This window comes from Nannospalax galili, unplaced genomic scaffold (assembly GCF_000622305.1).
Source record: "Nannospalax galili isolate Female #2095 unplaced genomic scaffold, S.galili_v1.0 scaffold417, whole genome shotgun sequence".
NCBI classification, from domain to species: domain Eukaryota; kingdom Metazoa; phylum Chordata; class Mammalia; order Rodentia; family Spalacidae; genus Nannospalax; species Nannospalax galili.
This window is the reverse complement of record NW_008340785.1, coordinates 5,280,083-5,294,655: the sequence shown is the minus strand read 5'-3', so window position 1 is coordinate 5,294,655 and position 14,573 is coordinate 5,280,083. Positions and strand designations below refer to the sequence as shown.

Below are 14,573 nucleotides of genomic sequence, written 5' to 3'. Positions count from 1 at the left end.
TTGGGAACCGATTGTGCTTGTTGCAGTCAGAATTTGTACAGTTTCAGTGTCATGATAAGGCCACTCTCTAAAGCCTGTCTCAAAAAATTGTGTGTACTTATTGAATAACTTTTATAAAATTTGACTAGGAATTGGTTCATTAACTTCTGTATGCATGGACTCCACTCAGAATTACAGATGTTCATGGCTGGAACTCCTGCCCTTTGCATGATCCAGCTGCAGAAACCCAGAGGAGTATGCCTCAAATAATGTGAAAAGCAGGGGCCGCTCAGGATTAGAGAACATCTCATAAGGTAGAACAGCAAGAAGCTGTCCCTCAAAAGCAGCTCACAGACTGACGACAGAGCAGGGCAGAGAAGTGTAACTGCTGGGCCCCAGCAACGATACCAGCTACAACCCAGCATGGAGCTCCTCTTCTGATGCTCTCTGGGACCCAAGAAGCAAATCCAAAGTTAGTTCACACAGCCTGCAAGTTAGCATCAGTAACAGCCGTAGGTCTCACATTTAACAGGCTGATTTGGTACATTTCCCAGTCATATGATGATGAACAGACTCTCGTGTGTTCTGGTTTGATTACTCTCCCTAATAGTCAGGTTCTGTAGCTTGTCAACCAGTGTGATGGTACCCAAGAAAACATTACCATTGAAATCTACCTGATGACTTTATATCCATGCTCAGATGCCTAGAAGCTCAGAAAGTAACCAACGTCACTAGTAATAATCAGATATATAGAGATTAGAAATGCATGTGCAAACACGTTAGTGTCAATTGCATTAAAATGAATTTTTCTGTATGAAACTGGGCATTTTAATAATGAAATGGTGATCTTTTTTAAAGGTTAAAACCTCATTTAATTTTATGTCTTAAAGGGTTTATACTGAGTACAATATTGTATAACTGTATTAATTCAACTGTACACCTAGAAATTTATAGCCAATCTTGAAACAGGCGCATCTTAGCTCTGGAAATTGTTATTGAATATATCAATGCTGTTGTCATGAAATGCTTCTTCTAATTATATGGTTATTAAATAAATAATTAAAAAATTAAATAAAAGTTAAAAATATAAACTGAGACCAATGATCAAGGTTTTCATTTTTATGTCCCTCACCCCACAACGTTCATCTGCTCATGAACTACATTCAGACAACGAGCTGAATTTTCCTAGACTGAAAAATGAGAAGGCCGAGAAAGGTGTAAGGGAACGGGGGTATACACAAGACTGTTACCCTAGTTGGCCATGGAATTTAAGGAGGGAAGGTGGAACAGTGAACAGGTAGGTGAGTCACTGGAGGCCCCGCTGGAGATTAGGACTTTTCCAGTTGAGAGACAAATTGACTTGAATTTAGCAAAGCAGTCAAAGGCAAAATTACCTTAAGTTTCCTGAATTCGCTCTTTGTTTCTTGGTTTGTGATGATAAAGACATCACTCTGCAGGTCATATTCTGCTATCTTTGCGATAGTCATGAGGCCATTGATCTCCTTCCAGAGTACAACATCATAACCAGTATTTAAGTCGCCATGCGCATCAAAATGAAATGAGTTCTTTCCATCACTGAATGTCACGTTTTTCAACATGTCGAGTAGCTGTAAAAGATAAAATTGTGAATGAACACTGAACGTAAGAATTGGAGGTTTATCCTTTATCCCAATTATAATACTACCACTTAAAATGAGAAATTAAATGAGAAATTTCATTATTAACCAGTATTTAAGTCGCCATGCGCATCAAAATGAAATGAGTTCTTTCCATCACTGAATGTCACGTTTTTCAACATGTCGAGTAGCTGTAAAAGATAAAATTGTGAATGAACACTGAACGTAAGAATTGGAGGTTTATCCTTTATCCCAATTATAATACTACCACTTAAAATGAGAAATTAAATGAGAAATTTCATTATTAAATGAAAAAAAAAAAGCAGATTCTTTTTCCCTGTTTGGGGATACTTAACTATATAGAAACAATTTGAAAGAGTCTCACCTGGATTCTAGGTTCACTCTCTACCTGTTTTCCTATGTGACGTTGAAAAGACAGGTTAGTTTTTAGAGGTGATAGCATCTCTAGACTATGATATTAAAATCTGAGCATCTGCATGTGTTCATGTGACAGAATTTCAGAATGGGTCCTTTGGAGCAGGTGGGGATTCTGATATAGCTCCATCTCTCCTTACTGGTGCAATCTTGATAATCAAATTCCGTCCTAACTTCTTACCCCTGATGGTTCTCTTTTATTTAAAAAATATTTCTGGGGCTGGAGAGATGGCTCAGTGGTTAAGAGCACTGACTGCTCTTGCAGAAGACTTGGGTTCAGTGTCCAGTATCCAAATGGCAGCTAACAACCATCTGTAACCCCAGTTCCAGGGAATCTGATGTCCTCTTCTGACCTCTGTGGGCATTGCATGATATGGGTGAACATGTAGGAAATACACTCATACACATAAAATAAAGTAAAATATTGAAAAATATTTCTATTAATTCTTTGAAAATTTCAGAAAATGTATTTTGATTATACCCTCACCTCTCCCAACTCCTTCCAGATCCATCTCTACCTCCCTAACCACCCAACTTTGTGTTCTCCCTGCCCCCTAAATAGAGTTCAATATGTTTTGGCCAAAGATCTCATAACAATTGTGATAACATGCACAAGACCTGCTCAAGTTCAACCCAGACAAACATCCCAGCATGAAGGGGGTGGGGTGCAGAGGTGGGCAGGAAGTTCCACCCTTAACTGAGTGGCCATTGGCTGCTGGGGGAAGAAGAGTCGATTTTATCTCTGTGGTTCTTTAGTCTGTCTCAGTGATGAGGGCACAATAAAGACCTCTAATTTCTATTTCTAATTTAACTTATAAAAATGATTTCTTTTAATTCTAGAAGAAATAAATGTGATAAAAGATTACTTGACTTGCTACCCAATTTGTTAGTGAGACTTCTTATATAATAGAGCTAGGACAGGAAATGTTTTGCTGACAAACAAGGCAGCCAAGTTGAGCTTGTGCTGTAGAGAAAAAACCCTGGAGTGGGAGCTAGGAGAGTGCTGTCTGGCCCCATTGTCCACTTGATAAGGAAGGATGGCAGTCCCTTCTCAGTGCACTCATCACGACCCACTATTTGCCTAGGTCCATGTTCTCTGTGGCTTTGTTGGAGTGAAAATCTATGGAACAAGGCAGATATTATTCTGTCTGAATGGAATTGGTGTGCACTGTGTGTTTTCAGTTAATTTTCAGTGTTTTATTTTTTGTCAATAGAATAAAAGAAAATCAAGTTGTATTTTAAGCTAATATAATATATTAGCAATTGCAGTCAGGTCAATGACCAAATAGCCCCTTAGCAAAATCTCAAGGTGCATATTGATTTTATTACAGTTCCCCATACTTCTTTTAGTGACTCTAAATTAAATACTTCAAAGAAGAAGAATACACCAGAGCTAACATGGTAGAATTAACATTTGGTAGAGTGCTTGCTTAGCACCACATAAACTGGGCATGGTGGCAAAGTTGTCATCCTAGCCCTTGGGAGGTGAAGATAGGAGGATCAGGAGTCCAAAGCTATTCTTGGCTACATAGAATGTTCAAAGCCAGCCAGGACTGTGTGACGCCCTGTGTCAAAAAATAAATCTTAAAGCTGGAGGGATGGCTCAGCGGTTAAAAGCACTTACTGCTTTTGCAGGGGACCTGGGTTGGAATCCCAGCACCCACATGGAGTCTAGCAAGCATCTGTAACTCCAGTTCTAGGGGATCTGCCATCCTCTTCTGTCCTTACTGGGCACCACATGACAAGGGCGCATTTACATACCAGTAGGTATAGCACTCATACACATAAAATAAAAATAAAATAAATTTAAAAATTATTTTAAAAATTTAGCTGGGTGTGGTGGCACAGATCTTTAATCCCAGCACTGGGAGGCCGAGGCAGGCAGATCTCTCTGAGACTGATGTCAGCCTAGTCTACATATCGAGTTCTAGGCCCGCTGGGGTTACAGGGAGACCTTGTCTCAAAAAGACCCAAAAATAAAAGGAAAGCTTACTCTAGCATTGCCTGGAATTAAAACAAAACAAAACAGAAGAACAAAACCAAAGCAATATGTAAAGGCCTACCTTCAAGGCTCCCACTTGTACTGTGTACTCCTTTTAATTTTATTCCTTTCTTAAGCGGTATATGCTTGCAAGCCCCACTCTTTGAACTGCAATTCCCACCTGTTTTCTTCCCTCGTGACTTTAATTAGGTTTAACAGAGTAAAGATCTGACACAGGCATGTTCTGTAAATAATGACGGCATTGTATAATGTAAATAGCGTTGCCCAACTTATGCTTGTTCTTACACGAAAGAGGAGAGAGTCAAGTTAAACAGTACATTCATTACTCATGAAGTATAGTAGAATATTTACTTTGGATTAAGGTAAACTTTGAACATGGGCTCTCAACAATTAAGCTATTAAATGATTTTTCCCATCAGTTATTTTTTTTTCCAATGGAGACTAAACTTCATCAAGTCAATACTACAAGACTGAGATTAGAGACTGAGATTTACCTTCCGATTATAGAACTACCTCTATATAGTGATAGCCTGTTTTTAAGACCACAGTTCAGGAACATATAGCAATGAAGGGTCTCTAGTTAACCTGGTGTTTCATTTCCCTAACTGCCTAGATGCCTGCTCTGTCTGAGTGAGCTTGCTTGTCAGAAGAGGTATCGATGTGACTAAGAGAACAACAGAGCAAGTAGCCTCATATTTTTCTTCTTGTGCCCAAACCATGTCTTTTACTTTAGTGGTACAGCAGAAAACCCCAGCAAACCAAGACTGACAGTGTCATTGCCAGCCATGTAAGTAACCATGAGAAAATCTTTATTTTTGAATTCTCCTTCTCCATACTGCTATAAGACTTGGCAACTAGTAACACTTCCTCTTACCACTTCCTTAAGATAGAATATAAAACATGGGAGTTCTGCGGATATCCACAGATATTGTGAAGATTAGAAGTAATCCATGTCAGTTTGCAGAAGCACAGGCTTTAAATCAAGCAGTTACTATTATCCTCATCATGGCAGACCACTCTCATGTCTCACCTGACTTCCAGATTAATATGAAGCTGCCATGGCAAACTTCATGCCTCCCAGTTCCTCAAATCCAACACCCCCAATATAGGATGCTAGTATTTCCATCAAACTTTTATGTTTTCCTGTGTTTCCATTTAAAAATACATTATTAGTTGTCCAGATGTAGAATAATTTGTAACATCTTTGCTGAGCTGTCACTTAAAAAATTAAAAGAAATGATTTTATGTGTATGTGTGCTTTTCCTGCATATATGCATGCGCACCACAAGCATTGGACACCCTGGAACTGGAGTTACAGATGGTTGTGAGCCTTTGCCAAGTGAGTGTTGGGACTGAACCTGGGTCTCTGCAAGAACAGCAAGTGCTCTTAACCACAGAGAGCCATCTCTTCAGTCCCCAAGCTCTATCAATTTTTAGATCCAATCTATTCCAAATATTCTTCATCCATTTTCTTGAATATCCATTATCTGTCATTATCATATCTGTAGAGGAATTCCTACCTTGGGTTTGAATTACCAAATCTTCTTTTCTCCTTCCAATCTTTCATTACTCTAATTAATTTGTATTGCAGTTAAATGCTATTTCTACAGTAGAAAACAGGTCATCATTCTAAAAAAGCATTTAATTGGCTCTCTTTTTACTTTCTACACTCCAAACTTTCAACACAGCTTGCAGCCTTCCTATACCAGCAGTCTGAGCATCACCTGGGATATTATTACAGCTTCAGGTTTTTCAAGGACCCAAGGCAATTCAACTATACACAGATTTTGAGCTGCCCCACATGAATTCCTCCTTTTCTTTGTTTACAACTTCAATTTGAGACTCTAGTTCTGTGACATGTTCTGCTCTCTGAAGATGCTGGGCTTTCTCTCCCTTCTGGGACTTTGTTGGAGTATGCCCATGTTCTGCACTCTGTGTAGATGTCATACTCTTTAGAGAATGTTCTCTGAATTGCTGACACTGGACTATCTGCCTAAGTTCTGTGCTATGCTGCCATCTTGTGTTTGCATGAAATGCTGTAATTCATCCTCCTGCATTGTGTTCAGCTACAAAATCATGTGATTGCATGCTACACTGACTTCTCTAGGAAGGAATTCTGTTTTGGTTCCCATCATATCTTTAGCATTCTCCCAACACTATGTCTGGAACACAGAGGCATCCAACAATATTTGCATACAAATAGAAGTTTGACTATTAGGCATTTTCTCATCTCAATATATCACTTGAACATGATCAAAAGTAAAACAAAATAAAAGACAAAACCTAAACCGGGTTGGAGATATGGCTCAGCAGATAAGGGCGCTGGCTGCTGTTCCAGAGGACCCAGATTCAAGTCCCAGCACCCACATGGCGGCTAACAATTATCTGTGATTCCAGCTCAGGCCTCTGTGGGTTTTGCATAACACGGAGCACACTTACATACCTGCAGACAACATACTCATGCACATAAAATAAAAACAATAAATTTTTAAAAAGACAAAACCCAGATCACTAGTTACAGTAAGGAGATGGTAACCTCACATTTGTCTGAAGAACACGAAAAATCTGTTAAAGTGAGCGTGACTGTGCTGTCTCTGAATACACCCTCTAAACACCACCAAACACAGAGCCAGAGTCCTGTCCTAACTGTTGTAATGTAAATTTATCTGCATCTAAAACCATTTCCAAAGTATCTTGTGAATATTGGGGCATTTTGCTAGGAGGTGAAATAATTAGGAATGCATCCTTCATTAATGATCCTAAATGTTTAGTTTTAAAATTTAATTTCTTATCAAGATTTTCTTCATAAAAAGATGACTGTTTGCATTATTTGTCACCTGAATCTGGCACTGATTATTATGTGACTCACTTACATCATGATTAAAGGAGCATCTCATCTTACTCCTCTTTTTCAATCTGTTCATATCTGGATCAACAGGTTTCCAGGGGTATAAAAAGTGACCCCCAGACTCGTGTTTAAATAAAACATTTTAGAATGTTTAACTAATACTTTCTTAAGTCTTTTCTTCAAAACATTCAAGACAAATTCATTCCAAATACTTTCCCAGATTTCCCCAGATCTTTGGTAGATTTCTGCCTGGGTTCCTTTCACTTGTGAAGCTCTTCATACTCTTTCTCCTTTATCTCAAGGGGTCAACAACTGCTCTCCGTTTCTCTTTCTCAGTCTCTCATACAATTCTACTCTGTCATTTCAATATGATATCCTTCTTTTTAAAATAAGAAGTGCTTTTCTGCAATGTGCCAGGCAAAAACACTGAAATGTATAGAAATAATCTTACAGAATACAGTATAGGGAGGAATAGTGCATACTCTTTCTCCTTTATCTCAAGGGGTCAACAACTGCTCTCCGTTTCTCTTTCTCAGTCTCTCATACAATTCTACTCTGTCATTTCAATATGATATCCTTCTTTTTAAAATAAGAAGTGCTTTTCTGCAATGTGCCAGGCAAAAACACTGAAATGTATAGAAATAATCTTACAGAATACAGTATAGGGAGGAATAGTGATCTAGAGAAAGTTTTTTTTTTTTTTTTTTTTTTTTTTTTTTTTTTTTTTTATTATCTTTTACAGTATAGGGAAGGATAGTGATCTAGAGAAAGGTTTTTTTGTTTTTTTTTTTAACTATCAGTTACAGTTTTACAGAGCAAATTGAGTGCTTTCAAGTAGATGTTTAACAATTATTAGAAATATGTATATATTATTTAAAAGGGCTTTAATTTTGATACGACCCTAATCACTAGTTTTACATCATTAGAGTTTTGGTATTTGCACTTATAGGGTAAAAAGTAGTTGAACATGAACAATATATGTTCTATAATATGTACAACAATGATGCATCTGTTAAAAATAAAGGGTTGAAGAGATGGCTCAGGGTTTAAAAGCACTGGCTGCTCTCACAAAGGACCCAGGTTCGTTTCCCAGCACCCATATGGCAGCTAACAACTGTCCGTAACTCCAGTTCCAGGGGATCTGATGCTCTCTGTGGGCACTGTACAACACAGGTGAACTTAACATACATTCAGGCAATACACTCATACACATAAAAAAAAATAAGAAATTTTTTATGTTTAAAAATAAATAAAATTGTAAAGTGAGCAATTTCAAACACATGAGCCAAGGACTGAGGATATATCTCAGTGGGAGAATGTTCCTCAGCCTGTATGAGGCCTTGAGTTCAATCTCTAGTACCACAGAAAAAAACAAAACAAAAAAGACAACAAGAAGCTTAAAACACCCACAAAAACCATGATTCATCTAAATATAGGCAGGCTACTTCAGACACTGGTGTTTATGTTTGTGGGTAATTAAAGCGTAAATGATAGGGGCTAGGGTGGAGCTCATGGTAGTATGCGGTTAGTTTGTGCAAAGACATTGGTTGTGCAAGAACAACAATAAAAGTGATGAAGACAAAAGTAGAAATAACATGTGCTGGATATCACTTGTGTGATCAGGACTCTCTTCTGTTCTGCCTTTTCTCTTATAAATCCAAAGTGCTCTTACTTTGTAATTTGATTCTGCCTCAAGACACACAATTTGGCTTTGAAATGCATATGATTAAGAAGTTTGGTTCTGGAGCTGGAGAGATGGCTCAGGAGTTAAGAACACTGGTTGTTCTTGCAGAAGACCCAAGTTTGAACCCCAACACCCACATGGCAGCTAACAACTGTCCATAACTCCAGTTCCAGGGGATCCGACGGCCTCTTCTGACCTCCACAGGCATTGCACGACAAGGGTGCACTTATCTACATGCAGGCAGTACACTCATACAGATAAAATAAAAACAATAAATAAAATGTTTTTTAAAAAGTTTGATTCTAATGAGTAATACTTATCATTAATAAAAGAAGCAATTTTCACTAAATAGAGCCACAATAAACTAGATTTTTCCAAGATAAATCAAGAAAAAGAAATGAAAGCACTTCTTTATTTACACTTATTGTTCCATTTAAACCTAGACTATCATAGTTGGCCTAATAACATTCCTTTGAAAAAGACCCAAGTCTTAGGGAAAGCACCCTACTTTAAGAGAATAGTCTTAACTAAGGATAGGGTAATAAACCCAGGTGGCACAGTTAGAAACAGAGGGAATGTAATCATAGAAGACCCAGACTGGAGACATCTTAGGTACGTCCTGTCTTTAGTTTCCTCATTCATTACAAGATGAGCATCACTAATCCAAAATGCTACAAAATCTGAATTTCTTTTGAGCATCAATATAACACCACAAGTGAAAAATTCTATACCTGATTTAGCAGGCACAACACAGTTGTACTAAAAATACTATATAAAAGTGCCTTCAGGTTAGGTGAATAAGGGAAATGCAAATGTAAATGAGTTTACATATAGACTTTGTCCCATATTGATATCTTATTCTATTAGGTATATGTATTTCAAAAACGGAAGAAATCCAAAGTCTTAAACACTTCTGGTGTTGAGCATTAAAGACAAGAGATACGCTGCTGTATTCAGCAATAACCAAAGGAATATTTCAACTTAAATGGTCTAATTCTTGTGGGTAAAGTCATTCTCATGTATCTGGGACACTGAAAAAAATCTGTAAACTTAAGGAAGAAGATAGCACTATTAATAGAATCTTCTTGGAAAATAAAACTTTGGTGGCCTAGAGTAAGAAATGAGGATAAAGTATAACTATCATCAAGTATTAAAAAGTTGTAATAACAATGCAGGCTATTCAAACACTGATAGATCCTACTTACACAAGGAGTAAGATTAAGAACAGGCAGTATGAATCTTTGCAAAATAAAGCAAGGGGGTAAATGAGGAAATGATGGTAGGGGAACTGGCTTGGATGTGTGAGTTAGTACCTCCCATGGTTGAAAGGCTCTGGGGTTCTGGCAGTCTCGAGCTTGGCACAGATCCCGAATGGCATGACCAAGGGCAAACACTGCAAGCTGAATGCTGTGAATTAGTCCCGGCTCAGTATAATGCCAGAGGAAGTCATTTCTCATGAAGAAGTTCTTTTCAATGGCCTTGGTAGTGGCATAGGTCAAAGTCCCCTGAGAATAGTTGGAAATACATTGACTCAAATCACCATCTTTGACCTGTTCACAGGCAGAAAAAAGCATGGCAAATTCACGTAGGGGTTTGTTATTGTCACTGGGGTACAAATGCAGAGTTTGAAGAAAGGAGTGAAAAGAGGACATATTCCCTCTTCTAAAGGTAAACCCCACCACTTTGCCAATCTTCTTAACATTGGGAATGGTGATAATCTTGGTGGCCGTTGACCAATTATCACTAGCAATCCAGATCTTATTTATTTTCCTTTCAATAGCTTTATTGAAGAGATTGAAAACATGGAATTTCCTTAGAAATACCACAATGACGTTAACATGGGCTTCTGCAATGATTTTCTCCAGTGTCTGATTGATCCTGACTTCAATGCTATTATCTGAGAGAAAGGCTGGGAGAACCTCTTTGAAGGCTATACACACTTTGTTTGCGGCAGCCTGAACGGCAAAAGTGTTGAGTGCCAGCCGTCCATAGTCATCATCTGTCGTTATGACCCCAATCCAGTTCCATCCAGATTTCTGAATCAGGTGGGCCATTGCTTTAGTTTGATAGAAGTCACTGGGCACAGTCCGTAAAAATGAAGGAAAGCGTATTTTGTCACTTAGGATTTCTGCGGTTGATTCATAACTCACCTGGAAGTGGACAGAATATTTTAGTTGTGGTGGTGGAGTGCAGGTTGCTGTTCACAGTAGCTGCATCTCCCTTTGATTCCCATAACCTCCTTCTAAATTCTATGGTCCTTTCTACCTCAGTCTTGCTATGAATCCTCCTCTGCAAGCAGCTGAATTCATGTTAGAACCTGGTTCAGTTGTTTTCATCAAAACTGACTGATATTATTAAGGAAACAGTAGAGTTGAGTCCCTGAGAGGTATGTGACTTATTGTCCAAGTCAAGTTTAAAACTGTCAGAAATTAGATCTTGACTTTTATAAAAGGGGCTTCCTAACTGGTCCCTGCAGGTTTCCTTGATTCTTTCATATGATAAATGTGATCAAAACCAATGTATAGAAATAGAGCAAAGCTTACCTGTGGCATGAGTTGTAAGTTCAGCATCCGCGAGACAGCTATGGATATTTCAGAGTAGCCAGCACCTATGATGGCCTTAACCCTTGGCATGTAACTGGAATAGTCACACTGAAATGCCACAGTTTCTCTAGAGTAGTTGAATTTAGAAAGGAACCTCAGAGTGGCTGCCATTGCCGCTGTGACTTCTGTGCAAGTGTCATAGATTTCATACCCCAGTTTGACTCCAGGCACCAGTGTGGAGTTATTGACCATCTCGATGCTGTGTATCATGGCAAGGGCTTGAAGAAATGCTGATATTTCAAAGCTGTTGAGAAACAAGCATTTTCTGAAATAACAGCCTAACTGCTCTATAAATACAGCAAAAGCTCATTTTAGCCACATCTCACCCTTTGGTAGATAAGTTTTGGTAAGTCAAACTTACTTCTTAAAAAGTATGTACTTTATTTGAAAATGTTTTTTCCTTCCTCCCCACAAAATAGTTTTAATTGAATATCTTTTATTTATTTGACAATTTCATACATGTGAGCAATGTATGTTTGTCATATCCTTTCCCAACACCCTCTCCAACTCTCCCCATGAAAATAATTTTAATGCAAACCTTTAAAAAGGATAATGTTAGAAACCACAGTTCCTTAAATAGAGTCTGAAGCATAGTATTTAACTTTTTCTTGATGAATTTTAGGATAAATTTGAATATTCAGCTTAATATTCCATAACATAAGAGCCAGAGGAAGGATGGAGTGTTAACTGGGGGTGTCCTCCGACCACTATGTTGGCAAGCTACAGTCACACCTTTTCCCCACACTCATCAAGGAGTCGAGGGGGAGTCAGTTCCCCCTCCCACCCAGTCAGTCGACCTTAGCTGCACGTGGGGGAGGGGCTAAGGATATATAAGCCAAGAATGCCAGGAGGCACCTCTCTGTTGGGAAGTTACAGGATCTATATTTGAGTGTGGACTTTCCAGTGCATCTGTAAATGAGGGGCACCCACTTTTCTGTAAATAAACCCCCACCCTATACTCTGTTAACAAGCCCAACAAACTAGTTAGGATTAAAAAAAGAAAAAAAAGAATTACTGGGTAAAAGCCCAGTAGCCTTCTGGACAAGGTTGACTAGTTTAAATCAAATACACAACTACTTGCACAGCATAGATGCCAGAGAACATTTCTAAGCCCTCAATAATTTAATCCTGATTCACTGTTATTTCATCCATTGCCATAGACAAGTACCATAAATAGTACCCATTATATAATAAAAATTCAATGGATGCTTTTTAAGTGAAGAAAGGGAGATTTGGGGGTTTTGGTTCTCAAGTTTCCTTATGGTTCATTAAGTATTTGAAAATCACTATGTGTAATTGTGGAATGTCTATACATGAAGTTTGGAAAAATCAGTATTATAATTTTTATTAAAAAGAAATGAGAGGAAACATAACAGATTATCTCATAATTAAATTGTATCATATTTTCATAGTCTCTTACATGGGAACTCCATTACTTCGGGGTTCCCAGTGCCCAGAATAGAAACTAGGTGATGCAGGCACTTAATAAGTACAGGCTCAATGTTGAAGGAAGAGTGTTTCTCTTAATGAGTCACTTTAAAGTGAAAGATCTAATGTTTTGTGATTTTTTTTCTCCCTAGATAAAATTTATTAGAACAAATAATTCATTTATATTTACCATCAATTATAAGATTACAATTATGGGTTTCAAATCTGTAGTCATTCTTTGGGTATCACTATATTATGCCATTTCTGCTAATGAATAGTTACAGTGATAGTAGTTTCAATGGGGAGGAAGGTAAGGAAGGAATCACAGCTTATCTGAAAACATTCTTAGAGAGTTTGGAGAGAACTATTTGATAAAGAAAGCAAGAGATTGGATGAGGTGATACACTTCTGAAATCTTAGCATTCTGGAGGTCAGTGCAAAAGGATCACAAGTGTGAGGTTAGTCGGGGGTACGTCAGGAGACCCTATCTTAAAATCAACCAACTAACCAACCAACCAACCAACCAACCAAAAAACAAAGTCAGATAAAATAGAAGTTTAAATTTATACCAATCTATAACAAAAATTATAGGAGTTACAAGGAAACTTGGGGGGGGGGCCTCACATTGTCATAGCAACTGAAGCTGATACTGCCTGAGTCCCTAAAGACTATTTGGGTTCCCTTTTTTAAAGATGGAAACTGGAAATCAACTCTTCAAAGTTAGTGTGTCCTGAAACTGAAATTTTAACTAAAACTTCCTGTTTTCTTTTTGAAGAACACAATCCATTGTAACCCCCGTCACACCAAGTTTTATTTTTTCACATGACACTGTGCCGAAGGTTTTTCCTATAGTGAACCTTCTTTTTGAAATTCGGTCACTAGCAAAGAAAGAATGAGCATTTGGACCTCAGGAGGCTCTTGCCTTATTATCAAAGGATTAGATTATTCTATAATGAAATGGATACAGTACTGACAAAATGTGAGCATGAAAACATCAGATACAGACTTTTAAATAAAATATTAAGCAGATTGTATTTTAATAAAGTGTGTGCTTTATTATATGCTTATAATAACAAAGTGTGTGCAGTGGGTGACAGAAATATGAATGTACTATGGTTGCTTGAGATGAAGGACTGGCTACGGTGTCCTTACAAGTGATTTCAGAGATTTTTATTTAAAGCACAATTCCCCCACCCTCCCCAAAATTAATGTAACGTTTTCCTTACCCCTGTATTTGGAATTTGTTTCATTACATATATGTGACTGATAAATATCTTTTAAGGACTGTAAGACTAACCAAAAGCAACTTCAAAATAGATACATGTTCAAATTTTAGTAAAATAACTTACATGTTTACACAAGTAAACGATCAGCATGTTTTATACTCACAACACCATGTTGAAATCTAAATGTATTTTTTGAGGTTTTACTCACCCAACACATTTCTGGATTTGTGGCCGTCTGGGTTGGTCTTCTGAGGACAACATTTTTTCATGAATAGCAAACAAACCTCCAATCATGATATGCCCAGGGGAAGTGATAGCCACAAAGTCATCAGGGGTGTTGCAAGGCTGGGAGGTCTCAAAAATAATCATAATGCAAGTTATTACTATAATTAATAGTGCCATGTTTCCCTACCACTTACTCAGCTCATGAGAGTATTGGGAACCATTAAGCTCACAAAGTGAGTGCCAACAAGATTCCCATTTCAGCCGTAAACACTGTGGAAGGTACCAAGGACAAGAAATGTTCAGTGTTCAGATACTTGATGATAGTAAAAACAGTTCTTTCACCAATAAGAACATGTCAGACTCTAACAGTCTCCAGAGCTGAGACACGTGACAGCAGACATGATCACCAGGGATAAGCTGATAGAATTATAAACACAGGAGCATGCATACAATAAAAACAACTCTTTTGGTTATTGTTTTCTCTTACTCTAAAGCTATGCCAAAGGCTTTGAGTCCTGTTGACATTT

At 37.8% G+C, this 14,573-nt stretch overlaps 1 protein-coding gene across 3 annotated transcripts in view; it reads right to left on the bottom strand.

Moving 5' to 3' along the window:
* Positions 1–14,266, bottom strand: part of Gprc6a (G protein-coupled receptor class C group 6 member A) — a 39,794-nt gene extending 25,528 nt beyond the window's left edge. Inside the window, exons 1-4 of one of the 3 annotated variants that reach the window (XM_008835794.1) lie at positions 14,030–14,266; positions 11,108–11,411; positions 9,878–10,714; positions 1,374–1,586 (exon numbers count right to left, since the gene is read on the bottom strand). In XM_008835794.1, coding sequence (XP_008834016.1) covers positions 1,374–1,586; positions 9,878–10,714; positions 11,108–11,411; positions 14,030–14,223 — 1,548 coding nt within the window. In that variant the 5' untranslated portion in view covers positions 14,224–14,266. The remainder of the gene's footprint in view (positions 1–1,373; positions 1,587–9,877; positions 10,715–11,107; positions 11,412–14,029) is intronic. The other 2 variants (XM_008835796.1, XM_008835795.1) reach the window with 2 other exon arrangements.
* Between the last annotated feature and the right edge of the window lie 307 nt (positions 14,267–14,573).